We start from the raw sequence: 18,746 nt of genomic DNA on the forward strand, positions 1-18,746 counted from the left end.
ATGTATGCTGACTCATTGTTGTTGCTGATGGGACCCACCACAGTCTTTCACATCTATCTATCTGTCTATCTATCTATCATATATAGCGCCTTTCACATCTATCTATCTATTTATCTATCTATCATATATAGCACCTTTCACATCTATCTATCTATCTATCTATGGCACCTTTCACATCTATCTATCTATCTATCAAATATAGCGCCTTTCACATCTATCTATCTATCTCTTGTGATGGAAGATGGGGAGGCCAATATATTGGAAGGACTGGGGGGAGCAGATGCGCACAGGTCACTGTCTAACCAGAGTGCTAAATGGCAGCCCCCTTGGGTTGCAGTGGCACCTTGGATTCCCAAAGGGCTCCATGGGAGTTTGTTGCAGCCCTGTTGGGTTCTGTGGATGCTTCCAGGGGGAGCTGTGGAGGTTGCAGAGCCCCACATCACACCTGGGAGTGAATCCAGACCCGGCTAATGAGCCACCTTGTGCACTCCCAGCAGCAGCAGCGTAAATGGAGCCGCCTCACTTCACTTGGTGGGCTGTAGTCTGGAGGAAGAGAACACAGCTTGCCACAGGAGGAGTGAAAGAAAGAAAGAAAGAGAGAGGGAGCACATGTCAAGGAAGAAGAGAAAGGGAAGGAAAAGAAAATCCTGCGTGCCGTGTATGACTCTGTCCTGCTTGAGGGGTACTTGAGAAAGCGCTCCCACTGTAAATAAAAGGCGTGCTGTGCAACACTTGTGCTTGTGACTGGTGTGTTTGGGGTAACTGGAGGTCACACTATCCATCTAATGTATATTGTGTCTTTCAAATTAATCTAATATATAACGCCTTTCAAATCTATTTTCTTTACACAATGCATTGTGGGAATGTTGAACAATCTAACGAGTTTGGATTTTCCCAAAGACAGTATGGCAATGGCCTAAAGGTGCCAGTTAAATCAGTAACCTTGACAACCTTCCAGAATGATCTGGATGCGATGTTGGTACAGCTTAGCTATTATCTAAATGAACGAGCAGCGTGTGGACTGAATCATCTCCTCTCGTTTGTCAATCAAATAAGAAGACATTTAATTTGCCGATCAATCAGCCGGTCACTGAGCCTCTCAGTCCGTCTCCCAAGGTGTCCATCAGTGAACTTGAATTTTAATTTCCAGGCATTGCAGTTGCTAGAAGTTCCTCTTGGTGTTAACATTCACACACATAACAAGGTACAGCGGCTTCAGAAAGAGTTTGGACCCCTTGTCATTCTTCACATTTTGTTATGTTGCAGCTTTGTCCTAAAATCATCTCAGTTTTTTGGTTTTTTTTTTCCTCATCAACAATGAATAGTCCAGAATAACAAGCAAAAATACAAGTTTTGAGATTTTGGAAAATAAAAAAAAATTAAAAACTGCAATCTGACTTTGATGAAAATATTCAAAACCCTTGGTTTAGCTCAGGTGCCTCCCGTTCAATTGATCATCACTGAGATGTTTCTACAACTTGATGGCAGTGCAGCTCTGGTCGATTGGACCGATTAGGAAAGGCAAACACAGGCTGTCCATGGAGGGTCCCACAGCAGAACAAAAACTAAACTACAAGATCAAAGGACTTGCCTGCAGAGCTTACAGACAGAATTATGTTCTGGAATTAAATGCAACAAGATTCCTACAGCATTGAACGTTTCCAAAAACACAGTGGCCTCCATAATTCATAAATGAAAAATGTGTGGGACAAACAGACTTTTCCTAGAGCTGGCCAACCTGCTAAACTGAGCAACCAAAGGAGAAGAGCCTTGGTCAGAAAAGTGACCAAGAATCCAATGGTCACCCTGGCTGAGCTCCACAGAGGCAATAGATAGATAGATAGATAGATAGATAGATAGATAGATAGATAGATAGATAGATAGATAGATAGATAGATAGATAGATAGATAGATAGATAGATAGATAGATAGATAGATAGATAGATAGATAGATAGATACTTTATTAATCCCAAGGGAAAATTCACAAATGGGCGAATTGATGGGAGAAACTTCCAGAAGGACAACCATCATTGCAACACTCCACTAATCTGGGCCTTACGGTGGAGTAGCCAGATGAGATATGAAGGCCCGCTAAAGGACACTTAAGGCCCATTTATACTAAACGCTCAAAACGCGTACGCGCACACTGCATTCATTTAACGTGTCCTCCGAGCACGTCCGCGTGCGCGAGTTGTATTACCTGCAAAAAAGACAGGGGGCGCAGTATGATAAAAGTCGGAACGTGACGTCACAGTCTCAGTTTTCTATCTACAGGTGACAGAAGGCCGCTTTGAGGATCCTCCGCGATCGACGTGCGGGTTTCGCTGTCTGATGAATGGCTCGATGTGGTGAAGCAAAATGCTGACAAACAGATGCATTTGTGGTGCTTTTATATCCAAGCGTCGCATATTCCTCAACGTCATGACGCGATACATTTTAAAAGTCTCGCATACCATCTTCTGTTTTTTGCACTGCATCAGAATGTAGGGCAGTGACGTGAGATGAGGTTCATATGCAAGTGTGGCACTGACTTCTTCAGAGTCAGATTTACAAATTAGATGAAACCTAAAGAGTTACTTATTCATTATTCAGTTGGCAGCCAGCATGCACATTGACTACTGGTTATGTTTCACATCTCATTCTTTACACACACATAGACAGGTAAGGCGCATATTTGGCTAAGAAAGAACGTGACATTTATTGCTCCTAACCCTCCGTGTGTTCTAAATCTGCCGTTGCAATTCCACAATTCACACTCATTCAATACAAATGAAAGTACAGAGTGATGTACAAAAAAAACGGATTTCAATTTTGACCTTAACTGAATTATTTAGTTGTTTTTAAAAGCTTTTAATTCTGATGCTTTAATCAATTTTAATACAGACTGTTCAACAAAAGGATAACAAGCGCTGCTGCCTCGCAATTAGAAAACCCGGGTTCGCTTCCCGGGTTCTTCCTGCGTGGAGTTTGCATGTTCTCCCCGTGTCTGTGTGAGTTTCCTCCCACAGTCCAAAGACATGCAGGTTAGGTGCATTGGCGCTTCTAAATTGTCCCTATTGTGTGCTTGTTGTGTGTGGGCTGGTTTGAATCCTACCTTGCAGGGAGAAAATTCTTTGTTAGTTGTGGTAATTACAACTCAAAGACACGTGATATCCTATATGGTGGTCCACAAGGCTCTATCCTGGGTCCGCTGCTCTTCTCAATCTACATGCTTCCGTTAGGTCAGATTATCTCAGGGCACAACGTGAACTACCACAGCTATGCTGATGACACACAACTGTATTTATCAATAGCACCTGATGACCCCGATTCTCTTGATTCACTAACACAATGTCTTACTTGTATTTCTAAATGGATGAATAGTAATTTTCTCAAGCTAAATAAAGAGAAAACTGAAATCTTAGTGATTGGAAATAATGGATACAATGAGGCTATTAGAAATAAACTGGATACCTTAGGATTAAAAGTCAAGACGGAGGTAAAAAGCTTAGGGGTAACTGTTGACTGTAATCTGAATTTTAAATCGCATATTAATCAGACCACTAGGACAGCATTTTTTCACTTAAGAAACATAGCAAAAGTTAGACCTCTTATATCATTGAAAGATACTGAGAAATTAGTTCACGCGTTTGTTTTCAGTCAGCTAGATTACTGTAACGCAATCCTCTCAGGAATACCCAAAAAAAGACATCAATCGTTTGTAACGAGTGCAGAATGCAGCTGCTAGAATCCTAACAAGGAAAAGAAAATCCGAGCACATCTCTCCAGTTTTGATGTCGCTACACTGGTTACCTGTGTCATTCAGGATTGACTTTAAAATTCTGCTTATGGTTTATAAAGCCTTAAATAATCTCGTCCCATCTTATATATTTGAATGTCTGACATCTTATATTCCAAATCGTAACCTCAGATCCTCAACTGAGTGTCTCCTTAGAATTCCAAGAGCAAAACTTAAAAGAAGTGGTGAGGCGGGCGGCCTTCTGCTGTTATGCACCTAAAATCTGGAATAGCCTGCCAGTAGGAATTCACCAGCCTGATATGGTGGAGCACTTTAAAAAAACTACTAAAAACACATTACTGTAACATGGCCTTCTCATAACTTCACTGTAATTTAATCCTGATATTCTGCATATCGGGCAGCACGGTGGCACAGTGGGTAGCGCTGCTGCCTCGCAGTTGGGAGATCTGGGGACCTGGGTTCGCTTCCCGGGTCCTCCCTGTGTGGAGTTTGCATGTTCTCCCCGTGTCTGCGTGGGTTTCCTCCGGGCGCTCCGGTTTCCTCCCACAGTCCAAAGACATGCTGGTTAGGTGGATTGGCAATTCTAAATTGGCCCTAGTGTGTGCTTGGTGTGTGGGTGTGTTTGTGTGTGTCCTGCGGTGGGTTGGCACCCTGCCCGGGATTGGTTCCTACCTTGTGCCCTGTGTTGGCTGGGATTGCCTCCAGCAGACCCCCGTGTTCGGATTCAGCGGGTTGGAAAATGGATGGATGGATGGATATTCTGCATATCCAATTCATTATAATAACTATTCATGGTGTCTCTCTCTTCTATTTCTTTTTCCGGTTTCTTTGTGGTGGTGGCATCTACTCAAAGCACCGTGATGTTCCAACAGTGATGGATTAAAAGCCAGAAGTCTGCATGACCATCAACATCAAGTGTCTCCGTGAGAACCCTAAATACAAAGAGGACTATTTCATTTATATTAGGTAGAATGCCCAGAGGGGACTGGGTGGTCGCGTGGCCTGCAGATTTTATTTTTTTCTCCAGCCGTCTTTAGTTTTTTTGTTTTTTGTTTTTTCTGTCCCCCCTGGCCATCGGACCTTACTCTTATTCTATGTTAACTAATGTTGTCTTATTTTAATTTCTTATTTTGTCTTTTATTTTTCTTTTCTTCATTATGTAAAGCACTTTGAGCTACTTTTTTGTATGAAAATGTGCTATATAAATAAATGTTGTTGTTGTTGTTTGTGTTGCAATTACTTAGTACTTTTTTCTTAATTTTTCACATCCTCAAGAATGATTTAAGATATGAAGGGGTAGGGGAAGTGACGGCAAAGGTGGTAGGGATGAGAATGGCGCCCGTACTCATGCGCCACATGGCAACCTTGCTGGTTGATTCTGCAATAAAATAAAATATAAATAAAAAGAGGAATAACTTTGGGCGGCACTGTGGCGCAGTGAGTAGCGCTGCTGCCTTGCAGTTAGGAGACCCGGGTTTGCTTCCCATGTCCTCCCTGCAGGGAGTTTGTCCAAAGACATGCAGGTTAGGTGCACTGGCGGTCCTAAATTGTGCTTGGTGTGTGGGTGTGTGTGTGTGCCCTGTGTTGGCTGGGATTGGCTCCAGCAGACCCCTGTGACCCTGTAGTTAGGATATAGTGGGTTGGATAATGGATGGATGGATGTAATAACCTTGGAGGTCAGGTCAGGTTGGGAAACACTGATGTAAATGTTAAATAATGGTTATACAAAATAATATTCAAATGCCATATAATAATACTTAAAAAATAAGAAGAAACACCAAAAGAACAAAATATACACACTTCATCTAGGGCTTTACAAAATAAAACAATGTATAGGAGGGATTTTGAGGTTTTGGTTTCGAGGTTGGGAGCGTGCGCTGATTACAGCCACAATCTCTACATGGCGGACCATCCAGAATGAGATCCAAGTGCAGCCGTGCAACGGGTGACACCTCAGCACCACGGATGGAATTCATAAATTTGGAAAGTGAGACTGGGTGGCAGTCCTCAGAAGTCTCTGCATGAAGGTATCTGCCAGTTTCAGTGGTCTACCTTGTTGGTCGAGGTCCCAGATCCAGTGGACAGTCTATACCAGTGGTCTCATACTCCAGTCCTGGAGGGCCGTAGTGACTGCTGGTTTTCATACTAACCCTTTTCTTAATAAGTGGCCTGTTTTTGCTGCTAATTAACTTCTTTTGAATTAATTGTAATTGACTTGCTCTTGAAGATTCAGACCCCATTAATGTTTTGTTTTCTTTAATTCGTTGCCAAACAATAATGAGATACAAAATGCGCCAAAACATGACAATCAAACTGTGCCCATCATACAATATCTGAAAATAAAGAAAGATGAAGGTGTCATGTAATGCTGATCTGCTCAGGTCCACAAAACATTTGAACGGTTCTCTTAGAAAAGAGAAAATCAATAATTTTGGAAATGTATGCCATTGCACAACGAGAGCAGCAATGAGCCTTGGAATTAAAGAACGGGTTTAATTAACGACCAGACTCGGCGCCTCATTAAGCAACTGGTTGGAATGAAATTGGTTGGAGTTTCAGGCCCTGACTTAGTTGGTCTTCTTTTGGCTCACTCACTTCACATTTCCATTCTTTTTGGGTGCCATTTAAGGAAAGAAGTGAGAGAATGCCTGAGGAGTGGAGAAGAAGTGTTCTGGTGCTGATATTTAAGAATTAGGGGGATGTGCGGGACTGCAGTAACTATAGGGGGATAAAATTGATGAGCCACAGCATGAAGTTATGGGAAGGAGTAGTGGAAGTTAGGTTAAGAAGTGAGATGATGATTAGTGAGCAGAAGGATGGTTTCATGCCAAGAATGAGCACCACAGATGTGATGTTTGCTCTGAGGATTATGATGGAGAAGTTTAGAGAAGGCCAGAAGGAGTTGCATTGCGTCTTTGTGGACTTGGAGAAAGCATATGACAGGGTGACTGAGAGGAGCTGTGGTACTGGATGAGGAAGTCGGGAGTGACAGAGAAGTACGTAAGAGTTGTACAGGATATGTACGAGGGGAGTGTGACCGTGGTGAGGTCTGCGGTAGGAGTGACGGAGATGGGATTACATCAAGGTTTGGCTCTGAGCCCTTTCTTATTTGCAATGGTGATGGACACGTTAACAGACAAGATTAGACAGGAGTCCCTGTGGACTGTGATGTTTGCTGATGACATTGTGATCTGTAGTGAGAGTAGGGAGTAGGTTGAGGAGACCCTGGAGAGGTGGAGATCTGCTCTAGAGAGGAGAGCAATGAAGGTCAGAATACATGTGCGTAAATGAGAGGGAGGTCAGTGGATTGGTGAGGATGAGGGAGTAGAGTTGGCAAAAGTGGAGGAGTTGAAATACTTGGGAACAACAGTTCAGAGTAAACGGGATTGTGGAAGAGAAGTGAAGAAGAGAGTGCAGGCAGGGTGGAGAAGTGTGTCAGGGGTAATTTGTGACAGATGGGTATCAGCAAGAGTGAAAGTGAAGGTCAACAGGACGGTAGTGAGACCAGCTATGTTATATGGGTTGGAGATGGTGACACAGGAGACAGAGCTGGAGGTGGCAGAGTTAAAGATGCTAAGATTTGCATTGGCTGTGACAAGGATGGACAGGATTAGAAATGAGGACATTAGATGGTCAGCTCAAGTTGGACGGTTGGGAGACAAAGTCAGAGAGGCGAGATTGCGTTGGTTTGGACGTGTGCAGAGGAGAGATGCTGAGTATATTGGGAGAAGGGTGCTAAGGATAGAGCTGCCAGGTAAGTGGAGAAGGGAAAGGCCTAAGGGAAGGTTTATGGATATGGTGAGAGAGGACATTCAGGTGATGGGTGTGACAGAGCAAGATGACGAGGACAGAAAGATATGGAAGAAGATGATCCGCTCTGGCAACCCCTAACAGGAGCAGCCGAAAGAAGAAGATGAAGAATTAAGAAAAGGGTTAGAATGAAAACCTGCAGCCACTGAGGCCCTCCAGGACTGGAGTTTGAGAACCCTGGTCTATGCAGTGTCTCTGTACAGTGGAGACATCTATACACTACCAGTATGAGGAGGGCTAAACTCTGGATTTGGGGCCTTCTGTTCAGGTCTACGTCAGTACAGAGTCTGAAAGGGAAAACAGGGTTAACCGTAGGACCCTACCATCACAAAACACACAGTCAGCGGCCCATGGGATTTGTCCAGTTCCTTTAATCTCCTGTCCCACCCACTGCCCTTGTTGTCCCAGAGGGCTCAGTTGCAATAGCTCACCTGATTCCTTGAGATCTCCGGCCATACCTTCTTCTGGCAGAGCAGCTTGGACGAGTTCCACGAATTTGAGCCAGTTGCTGGAAATGGAAGCATAAATGACATGGTCAGGTTACGCTGCTGTTTAGAGAGGGTGGGCTGCTTTCAGGCGAAGACACGTTATTTTTTTTTTTTTTTCTGGCATAAGGGGGTCAGTTTTCTCAAGGTAGTGTAGAGTCCACAGAAGCAGAGGTAGTGGGCTACAAAGCCTGGTTTTGGTTACCACTGAGTGTGCAATCAAATTGTCTTTATCTCAGAAGGTTTTGTTTGCTGTGTAAGGAATGAAAGTCCCTTTGTTGAAGCCCCAGCAGTGACCTGCCACACTTGTCTCAGGTTACACTGCGGTTTTGTATTTGGGTTTCAGGAGCCACGAGAACAGATCGGCTCAAATCCATGGGTTGCTGTAGGTTTTCATCCCAACCACTTTCTTAATTAGTAACCAGTTACTGCTGCTAATTAGCACAGTGGTGCTGGAAAGTTTGGGAACCCTTTAGACTTTTCTCTATTTTGGCATAAACAGGACCTGAAATGTGATCAGATTTTGCATAAATCCTAAAACTAGATAAAGAGAACCCAATTAAACAAATGGGTTTTATGTGTTCATTTAGATATTGAGAAAAATGCGAATGTTACATATTTATGTGTGGAATAAGTGTGTAAACTTCAAGGATTTGATGTCAGGTGTTTTTGTAATCAAAGGTTTGACGATTAGGTGTGAGTGTGTGAGGCCCCACCCTGCTTAAAGAACATCAATCCAGAGTCTTCACAGTCAAATTCTAACCTTCACCACACACAGGTTTGGAGAAGTGGGTCCTGCCTCAATCAAAGGACAGTTTCAGTTGAAGCTCACAAGGCTGGAAAGGGTTGAAAACCCATTTCTGAAGAATCTGGACTACACCAGTAAGACGGATCATGTACAAATGGAATGAAATTCAACACCTACCCAGTAGTGGTCAACCAACAAAGATTGCCCTATGATTAAGTTATGTAATATTCATGAAGAAGTCCAGGGTAACATCTAAGAATCTAAAGACATCTCTGGCAATGGCTAATGTTATTGTTCATGAGTCCACCATCAATCCACGAAAGTCGATGAATTCTCAGGTCATGATTCTTAGCCAATGTGAACACTTTTCAGATAACACTATGAACGGAAAATTATGCCTTGTACGCTTGAATCTCTAAGCGGGGAAAACCCCTCCCTAACTCTCTTATAGAAATGTACAACATCTAGACACTGAAAACTCCAAGGTGGTACTCCCTCCAATCTAATGTTGGTAATTCTGGATCCTCTGGACACCAAGGCACAAACACTTTCCAATCTATTGTTAGTAAATCCGGAGGATTGCAACTACATGGAGGGCCCACATCTCCAGTCCCTAACCCTAACCCTAATGTTAGCAAATCTGAACACTTCACACTCGGAGGGAGATCTGTGCCTCTGATCTAATGTTGGTAAATCTGGAAGGAGGACCCACAAATTTAATCAAATGTTAGTAAAGGTTGATTCTCAAAATTCCAAATGGGAATCCAACCCCATCCATTTAATGTTAGTAAAGCATGATGCTTGTATTTCCAAGAGGAAACCCCATTCTACAATTTAAAGTTAGAAAATCTGGATGATCAGAACTAGAAGGAGGACCCACATCTCCGGTCTAATGTTAGTAGATCTGGACAATCGAAACCTGAGAGGGGACCTTGCCTCTGCTATAATGCCAGTAAATTTGATGCTTGTTACTCCAAGAGGGTACCCTGGGTCTACAATTTAATGTTAACATCTCTGGATGATCATATCTGTAAGGAAGAACCACATCTCTGGTTTAATGTTAGTAAATTTGAACATTTCAAACTCGACGGAGGACCTGTGTCTCTGATCTAATGTTGGAAAATCTGGATGATTATAACTAGAAGGAGGACCCACATCTCCAATCTAATGTTAGTAAAGCTGGACATTTCAAATTTCAAATGGAAACTCCCACCCATCTAATATTAGTAATTCTGGATGATCATAACTAGAAGGCAGACCCACATCTCCAGTCTAATGTTAGCAAATCAGGAGACTCGAAACCTGAGAGGGGACCTGTGCCTCTGATATAATGCCAGTAAATCTTGATGCTCGTAACTCCAAGAGGGATCCCTGGTCTACAATCTAATGTTAGCATCTCTGGATGATTGTATCAAGAAGGATGACTCACATCTCTGGTCTAATGTTAGTAAATTTGAACATTTCAAACTCGAAGGAGGACTTGCACCTCTGATCTAACGTTGGTAAATCTGGATGACTGTAATTAGAAGGTGAACCCATATCTTCAGTCTAATGTCAGTAAATCTGGAGACTCGAAACCTGATAGAGGGCCATGTTAGTAAAGCTGGACATTTCAAATTCCAAATGGAAACTCACACCCATCTAATATTAGTAATTCTGGATGATCGTAACTAGAAGGAGGACCCACATCTCCAGTCTAATGTTAGTAAATCTGGAGACTTGAGAGGACCCGTGCCCCCTGGTGGTCAGTGTTTATATTCTCTGGCTCCCTAACTAAAGGATGCTCAAATTCTGGTACAGACAGACCCCCTCTGTCCTTTTCCTTATTCCTAATCAATTGGGTGGCTGTGCCAGATTTGGTCAGGTGGACCGTCTGCATCCATAAATACAGTGAAGGAGAACTCATGGACAGGTAAATGTGGGCAACAATAAACAATCAAAGATGGCTTTGGGGTGTAAGATGTGAGAGGCTGACAGGATGAGCCCCTCAGAGTGTGCTTGTCACTTCACATCTGTTTTCACCCGTGAAAATCGCTTCCAAAGTTGATGGTTCTCACCTGGTCATCCCCCCGGTGGCCAACGTTCTGCTATTTAGTAACGTGTCCAGCAACTCCAAGGAGACAGGTAAGCCATTCTTCTGGCAGACCTCCTTAATCTGCAAAAGAAGATGGAGTGTGAGTTAGCACTGCGGCGGTGGGCTGTCCTACATGTGGGCGTTTGGGCAGCAGGACCGTCGGTGCCATGCTGCTTTTCTTTATTGATGCAACTCCTGCTTTTCTTGTACGGGGAGGCTTAAACAGCCAACACATCCGATGCCCTGTTTTTCTTTTCATTCTACAAACAGACCCCTGACATTCCAGAAGGGGCACGACAACACTTTTTCTTTTCAAAAACCCCACACTTGTCCCTAAAGAACAGCTTCTTTGCTCACCACTCCAAAATGTGCTGTCTCTAATCAAGTCTCTTGCTTCCTTCAAAAGAACAGACTGTTAGTTCTAATCAGCCAGGCTTTAAGAGGGGCCATTCCACCAAGAAGACTCTACTTACTGCGGTGGACACTTTATGCTTGGCTAGAACTACCAACCTGTCATCTATCCTTATCTTTCTAGGTCTCTTCTCCACCTTTGACACGGTCAACCATTAGATCCTCCATACCTCCCTATCTGACCTTGGAATCCCCAGAACTGCCTTCAAGTGGTTTCAGATCTTCTTCTTCTTAGGCTGGGACCTCATATATAAATGGTGTGTAGGCACAAAAATGTTGCATACACCCGTTAACACGCTCACTTCGAGATGTATAAAAACTAAATTTGCTGTAAAGCCACACACATTTTCACAGCAGTGTCCCCCCTTGAGTACATACGTTTCTGTTCGGTTTTGCAAACTGGTGGCACCCAGCATCGAAGCAGTGCTGCTGTACCTGTGTGTTTTCCCTTTCTTTTTACTTTCTCGTATACAAAGTATAGGGAAAGTATTGGAATCCTCCAAAAATTCAATGACGAGATTTTGATGAATCTCAACATTTTATACCTCCCCGAGTCAGAAAATACCATTTTTGAAATTATGTCAGTGTTTGTGTCTGTCTGTGTGTGTGTGTAAATACAATAACTTGAGTACGCTTTCACTTAGGTCAACCAAATTTTGCATACAAGTAAAGATAGATTTCTATCAACTATTGAGCCAATTCCGCTAATCGGAATTGGTACTTTACCTTTTATTTATGCAGCTGCAGACTCCGATTTATTCAACTTTACTTTTATAAGAATTGTTCAATATATTACTAACTAGCTGTCCCCCAGAGCTCCACCCGCATAGAAGTTAAACAGGACCCTGCCCGTCTCCCCACTCCTGATGTCACACTTCGCCCTAACCCATCGGCTTGCAGTCTCTGCCTCAGATTAGTGCGACGAGCTATGATTCTTAGCGTGATGAGAGAAGTCGCAAAATCTACCAGAATGTTCAAGCAAAGTATAGAAAAAAGCCCAATCTAAATCTGTGAAGTAGTTCTCTCTTTTGCTAGCTAAACCGAGGCTGGCACGTGAGTGAGGAGGGCATCGCCCCCCTCCCCTCGGCCCACTGAGTCTCTCTTGGATACCATCCATCCATCCATCCATCCTCTCCCGCTTATCCGAGGTCGGGTCGCGGGGGCAGCAGCTTGAGCAGAGATGCCCAGACTTCCCTCTCCCAGGCCACTTCTTCTAGCTCTTCCGGGAGAATCCCAAGGCGTTCCCAGGCCAGTCGAGAGACATAGTCCCTCCAACGTGTCCTGGGTCTTCCCCGGGGCCTCCTCCCGGTTAGACGTGCCCGGAACACCTCACCAGGGAGGCGTCCAGGAGGCATCCTGATCAGATGCCCGAGCCACCTCATCTGACTCCTCTCGATGCGGAGGAGCAGCGGCTCTACTCTGAGCCCCTCCCGGATGACTGAGCTTCTCACCCTATCTTTAAGGGAAAGCCCAGACACCCTGCGGAGGAAACTCATTTCAGCCGCTTGTATTCGCGATCTCATTCTTTCGGTCACTACCCATAGCTCATGACCATAGGTGAGGGTAGGAACATAGATCGACTGGTAAATTGAGAGCTTCGCCTTGCGGCTCAGCTCCTTTTTCACCACGACAGACCGATGCAGCGCCCGCATTACTGCGGATGCCGCACCGATCCGCCAGTCGATCTCACGCTCCATTCTTCCCTCACTCGTGAACAAGACCCCGAGATACTTGAACTCCTCCACTTGGGGCAGGATTTCGCTACCAACCCTGAGGGGGCACTCCACCCTTTAACGGCTGAGGACCATGGTCTTGGATTTGGAGGTGCTGATTCTCATCCCAGCCGCTTCACACTCGGCTGCGAACCGATCCAGAGAGAGCTGAAGATCACGGCCTGATGAAGCAAACAGGACAACATCATCTGCAAAAAGCAGTGACCCAATCCTGAGCCCACCAAACCGGACCCCCTCAACGCCCTGGCTGTGCCTAAAAATTCTGTCCATAAAAGTTATGAACAGAATCGGTGACAATGGGCAGCCCTGGCGGAGTCCAACTCTCACTGGAAACGGGTTTGACTTACTACCGGCAATGCAGACCAAGCTCTGACACCGATCGTACAGGGACTGAACAGCCCTTATCAAGGTGGCCGGTACCCCATACTCTCGGAGTACCCCCCACAGGATTCCCCGAGGGACACGGTCGAATGCCTTTTCCAAGTCCACAAAACACATGTAGACTGGTTGGGCAAACTCCCATGCACCCTCCAGGACCCTGCTAAGGGTGTAGAGCTGGTCCACTGTTCCGCGACCAGGACGAAAAACACACTGTTCCTCCTGAATCCGAGGCTCGACTCTTAGACGGACCCTCCTCTCCAAGACCCCTGAATAGACTTTTCCAGGGAGGCTGAGGAGTGTGATCCCTCTGTAGTTGGAACACACCCTTCGGTCCCCTTTCTTAAAGAGGGGGACCACCACCCCGGTCTGCCAATCCAGAGGCACTGTCCCTGATGTCCATGCGATGTTGCAGAGGCGTGTCAGCCAAGACAGTCCTACAACATCCAGAGCCTTGAGGAACTCCGGGCGTATCTCATCCACCCCCGGGGCCCTGCCACCAAGGAGTTTTTTGACCACCTCGGTGACCTCAGTCCCAGAGATGGGGGAGCCCACCTCTGAGTCCCCAGGCTCTGTTTCCTCATTGGAAGGCATGTTAATGGGATTGAGGAGGTCTTCGAAGTACTCCCCCCACCGACCCACAACGTCCCGAGTCGAGGTCAGCAGCTCACCATCCCCACCATATACAGTGTTGACACTGCACTGCTTCCCCTTCCTGAGACGCCGGATGGTGGACCAGAATCTCCTCGAAGCCGTCCAAAAGTCGTTCTCCATGGCCTCCCCAAACTCCTCCCATGCCCGAGTTTTTGCCTCAGCGACCACCAAAGCCGCATTCCGCTTGGCCTGCCGGTACCTATCAGCTGCCTCCAGGGTCCCACAGGACAAAAGGGACCGGTAGGACTCCTTTTTCAGCTTGACGGCATCCTTCACCGCCGGTGTCCACCAACGGGTTCGGGGATTGCCGCCACGACAGGCACCGACCACCTTACTGCCACAGCTCCGGTCAGCTGCCTCAACAATAGAGGCACGGAACATGTCCCATTCGGAAACGTTTGGGCCTACCACGCCTGACCGGCATCCTCCCCCACCATCGAAGCCAACTCACCACCAGGTGGTGATCAGTTGACAGCTCCGCCCCTCTCTTCACCCGAGTGTCCAAGACATGTGGCCGCAAGTCCGACGACACGACCACAAAGTCGATCATCGAACTGAGGCCTAGGGTGTCCTGGTGCCAAGTGCACATATGAACACCCCTATGCTTGAACATGGTGTTCGTTATGGACAATCAGTGACGGGCATAGAAGTCCAATAACAAAACACCGCTCGGGTTCAGATCGGGGGGGCCATTCCTCCCAATCACGCCCTTCCAGGTCTCACTGTCATTGCCCACGTGAGCATTGAAGTCTCCCAGCAGAATGAGGGAGTCCCCAGAAGGTATGCCCTCTAGCACCCCCTCCAGGGACTCCAAAAAGGGTGGGTACTCCGAACTGCTGTTCGACGCATACGCACAAACAACAGTTAGGACCCGTCCCCCCACCCGAAGGCGAAGGGAGGCTACCCTCTCGTCCACCGGGGTAAACCCCAATGTACAGGCTCCAAGTCGGGGGGCAATAAGTATACCCACACCCGCTCGGCGCCTCTCACCGGGGGCAACTCCAGAGTGGTACAGAGTCCAGCCCCTCTCAAGGAGATTGGTTCCAGAGTCCAAGCTGTGCGTCGAGGTGAGTCCAACTATATCTAGCCGGAACCTCTCAACTTCGCGCACTAGCTCAGGCTCCTTCCCCTTCAGAGAGGTGACATTCCACGTCCCAAGAGCCAGCTTCTGTAGCCGAGGATCGGACCGCCAAGGTCCCCGCCTTCGGCCACCACCCAACTCACACTGCACCCGACCTCCTTGGCCCCTCCCATTGGATTCGCGCAAGTAAATCAGTACCGCAAGTGAACTATGATACATAGCACGATGAGAGAAGTAAACAAAATCAACCGCAATGTTCAAGCAAATTATAGAAAAAACCCGATCTGAATCCGTGAAGTACGAGGGCAATCCCAAAAGTAAGGTCTCCTATTCTTTTAGAAATACAAACAACCGTTTATTTTCTATAATGTTTACATCATTTTAAAGGTTAAAGACTTATTTGTTTTTCTACATAATCACCATTTCGGTCGAAGCATTTTTGTAGTAGTTTTAGAATGCCCATGTCATACCAGCTTGCCGCCATGTCCTTTAAGAAGCGTTGAACCTCATCTTTCACCTCTTCGTCGGAGCAGAATCGCCTTCCGGACAAATGTTCTTTCAACTTAGGGAACAGGTGGTAGTCACTGGGTGCCAAGTCCGGACTATAGGGTGGGTGGGTGAAGAAGTTTCAACCGCCGATCTTTATGCATGTTTTCCTCAACCTTCGCGACTGTCTCGTTGAAAATTGACGGTCTCCTGCGCGAACTTCGCACTTGGCGGTAGTGTTCAAAGGGAGCTCCATTTTCAAGGGCTGCCAAGCCAAGATTGAGCATCCCAGCGAAGCCGCTGTGGTACACGGCTGGGGGTCAGACCCGGCCGGGACGCCTGGAAGGACTGGGTCATGGCTTATTTTATCCTCTGGGCCACGAGGGGGCAACCGCCCTGGAGTAGAAGAGGCCCACGGTAGGGGAGCAGGGAGGCTCAAGACCATTGGGGCCTCTGGTCACCGCCAGGGGGTGCCCCGAGCCTCATGGAGCCTGGGACCCGGAGTGCTTCGAACTGCTCTACCTGACGTCATGTCCCGGTGTGGCGGAAGCATCAGGAGAGCACCCGGAAGCACTCCGGGTGACCCTGGAAGGATCGTCCTCCATGGGTGTGACGGAAGTGAATAACTCCCAGGCTCCATGAGGCTCGGGGCACCCCCTGGCGGTGACCAGAGGCCCCAGTGGTCTTGAGCCTCCATGCTCCCCTTCCGTGGGCCTCTTCTACTCCAGGGCGGTTGCCCCCTCGTGGCCCGGAGGATAAATAAGCCATGACCCAGTCCTTCCAGGCGTCCCGGCTGGGTCTGACCCCCAGCCGCGTACCACACCGCACATGCTTGTTTGGGAGTGGAGGAAGCACCAATCACAACAGTGTGGCCAATAGCCGTACGAACAGTTTCTCTACGTCCCCACCGCTTTGGAGACCTTACTTTTGGGATTGCCCTCGTAGTTCTCTCGTGAAAAGCAGACAGACATAAATACAGACGTTGGATTTTATTTAAAGAGAGATTTGATTTGTTGTTGATGGTTCTTTAATGTACATAATATGAAAATATAATCATTGCCTTGCTGTTTACTCCTCAAATATCCATCCCCAAATCTGAGTATATGAGAAAGTCGAGGGAAGACCACTCCCGATTTTTTAGACTCACATCCATGACTTGGGCTGCTTGAAATACACCAAAATTAATTGCATATCGTTTACAAATTTAATTCATTTGATTATAATCATTCTATAACAATATAACGGTGCACAAAATGGCCAAACTGTTCCAACTACCATAGCTGCTTTAGCTGTGTTAGAAGAAATTGTAAATGGAAGGATTAGAAGAGAGCGTGTAGATCAGCGGTTTTCAAACTGTCTAGGGGGGCGTGAAGTAACAAAAAAGGGGGTGCGAATGTTGCCATATGTGGTGTAATTTCGCTATTCGTAGGGAAATTTTAAACTTGTAGTGGTGTATCAGCAGCAAAAAATATAGGAATAAATTTTATTAGGGTTTAAAAAAAATGTTAGGGGGGCGCGATTAAAACTGTTATGAAAACTCGAGTCACAAATACTTAAAGGTTGAGAAACGCTGGCATAGATGATGATGACTGGCTACTAAGTAGATTTCGGTTTCCAAGAGCTCTCCTTTACAAAGGGAGACTTTGAGGACTTGTGCTCTACCTGCTCCTTTGCAAGTTCTGTCCACTCTCGGGTATTTTAGCCACAGGAGCTATTCAACGTGAACATAGAGATGTTAATTGTTGGAGGGAATGACGCTGATCACAACAATATTCTGTCATCATTTAACTCAGTTGGAATCACCAATTAATTTTACTGAACCAGCCCGCAATCTAGGAGTTATCTTTGACTCTAGCATGTCATTTAAAGCGCATATTACAAAGTTGTCCAAAACATGTTTCTTCCATCTTAAAAATGTTAGGAAATTAAGGCGCTTTCTAAATTAACAGGATTCTGAGAAATTAATTCATGCATTTATTTCTAGTAGGATAGACTACTGCAATGTGGTGTTCACTGGATGTTTAACTTGTTCTTTATACAGCCTCCAGTTAATCCAAAATGCTGCTACAAGAATTATTACAAGAACAAGAAAATACGAACACATAACTCCAGTTTTTAAATACTTACACTGGCTTCCGGTTAAGTTTAGGGTAGATTTCTAAATCCTCCTTTTAACATATAAAGCCTTAAATGGCCGAGTTCTGGCTTACTTGTCTGAATTTATCACACATCGCACATTAAGATCTCAAGATGCCGGTCTGCTTAGGATTCCAAGAATTAGTAAACTAACAGTGGGAGGTCGAGCTTTTAGTTACAGTGCCCCTAAACTGTGGACTGGTCTGCCTGCTGCTATAAGAGATGCCCCTTCGGTCTCAGCTTTTAAATCCCGGCTGAAGACTCACCACCTCAGTTTAACACACCCTGACTAGAGCTGCTGATTAACTGTACAGACTGCATCTCTGTTGCTAGTCATTAGCACTAAAACATAAGTAACATGATAGTTCTAATTTGTTACTAACCCTCACCTATTCAGTTTCTCTTCTCAGTACTCAAATGTGGCACTTGGTGCCACGGCCCACCTGCCAAGTTGTTTTGCCTGCCTAAGGTGAAGTCATCTCTGATGGAGAATCGCAGGAATTGTGAGGTAGAGGGGTCCTTTCATCGGATTGGCTGGCCCAGCACTGGCCAAATGAGGGAGGCAGCTTGATGGCTGAGGTCTCCAGAACTCTAACCAAATCCAAATCATATTATGTGATATCATCTACTGTTAAATTTTGCTCCGTACTTGTAAAATTTTTGAGGATTTGTTCTGTTCTGTTCTGTGTATTGTATTGTATTGACCCCCTTCTTTTTGACATCCACTGCACGCCCAACCTACCTGGAAAGGGGTCTCTCTTTTTGAAGTGCCTTTCCCAAGGTTTCTTCCATTTTTTCCCTACAAGGGTTTTTTTTGGGAGTTTTTTCTTGTCTTCCTAGAGAGTCAAGGCTGGGGGGCTGTCAAAAAGCAGGGCCTGTTAAAGCCCATGGCGGCACGTCTTGTGTGATTTTGGGCTACTATACAAAAATACATTGTACTGTATTGTAACTTGCTGACCGATCAGGTATTTCTCAGTCATCAATTAGTCGAGCCATGCCAGCTGTACAAG

At 45.7% G+C, this 18,746-nt stretch overlaps 1 protein-coding gene across 1 annotated transcript in view; it reads right to left on the reverse strand.

The window, feature by feature from the left end:
* Positions 1 to 18,746, reverse strand: part of LOC114658496 (uncharacterized protein C1orf87) — a 76,590-nt gene that overhangs the window by 25,071 nt on the left and 32,773 nt on the right. Inside the window, exons 8-9 of the mRNA XM_051932726.1 lie at positions 10,841 to 10,938; positions 7,982 to 8,058 (exon numbers count right to left, since the gene is read on the reverse strand). Of these exons, the coding sequence (XP_051788686.1) occupies positions 7,982 to 8,058; positions 10,841 to 10,938 (175 nt within the window). The remainder of the gene's footprint in view (positions 1 to 7,981; positions 8,059 to 10,840; positions 10,939 to 18,746) is intronic.

The sequence above is a fragment of the Erpetoichthys calabaricus genome, chromosome 10, assembly GCF_900747795.2.
Source record: "Erpetoichthys calabaricus chromosome 10, fErpCal1.3, whole genome shotgun sequence".
Classification (NCBI taxonomy): domain Eukaryota; kingdom Metazoa; phylum Chordata; class Cladistia; order Polypteriformes; family Polypteridae; genus Erpetoichthys; species Erpetoichthys calabaricus.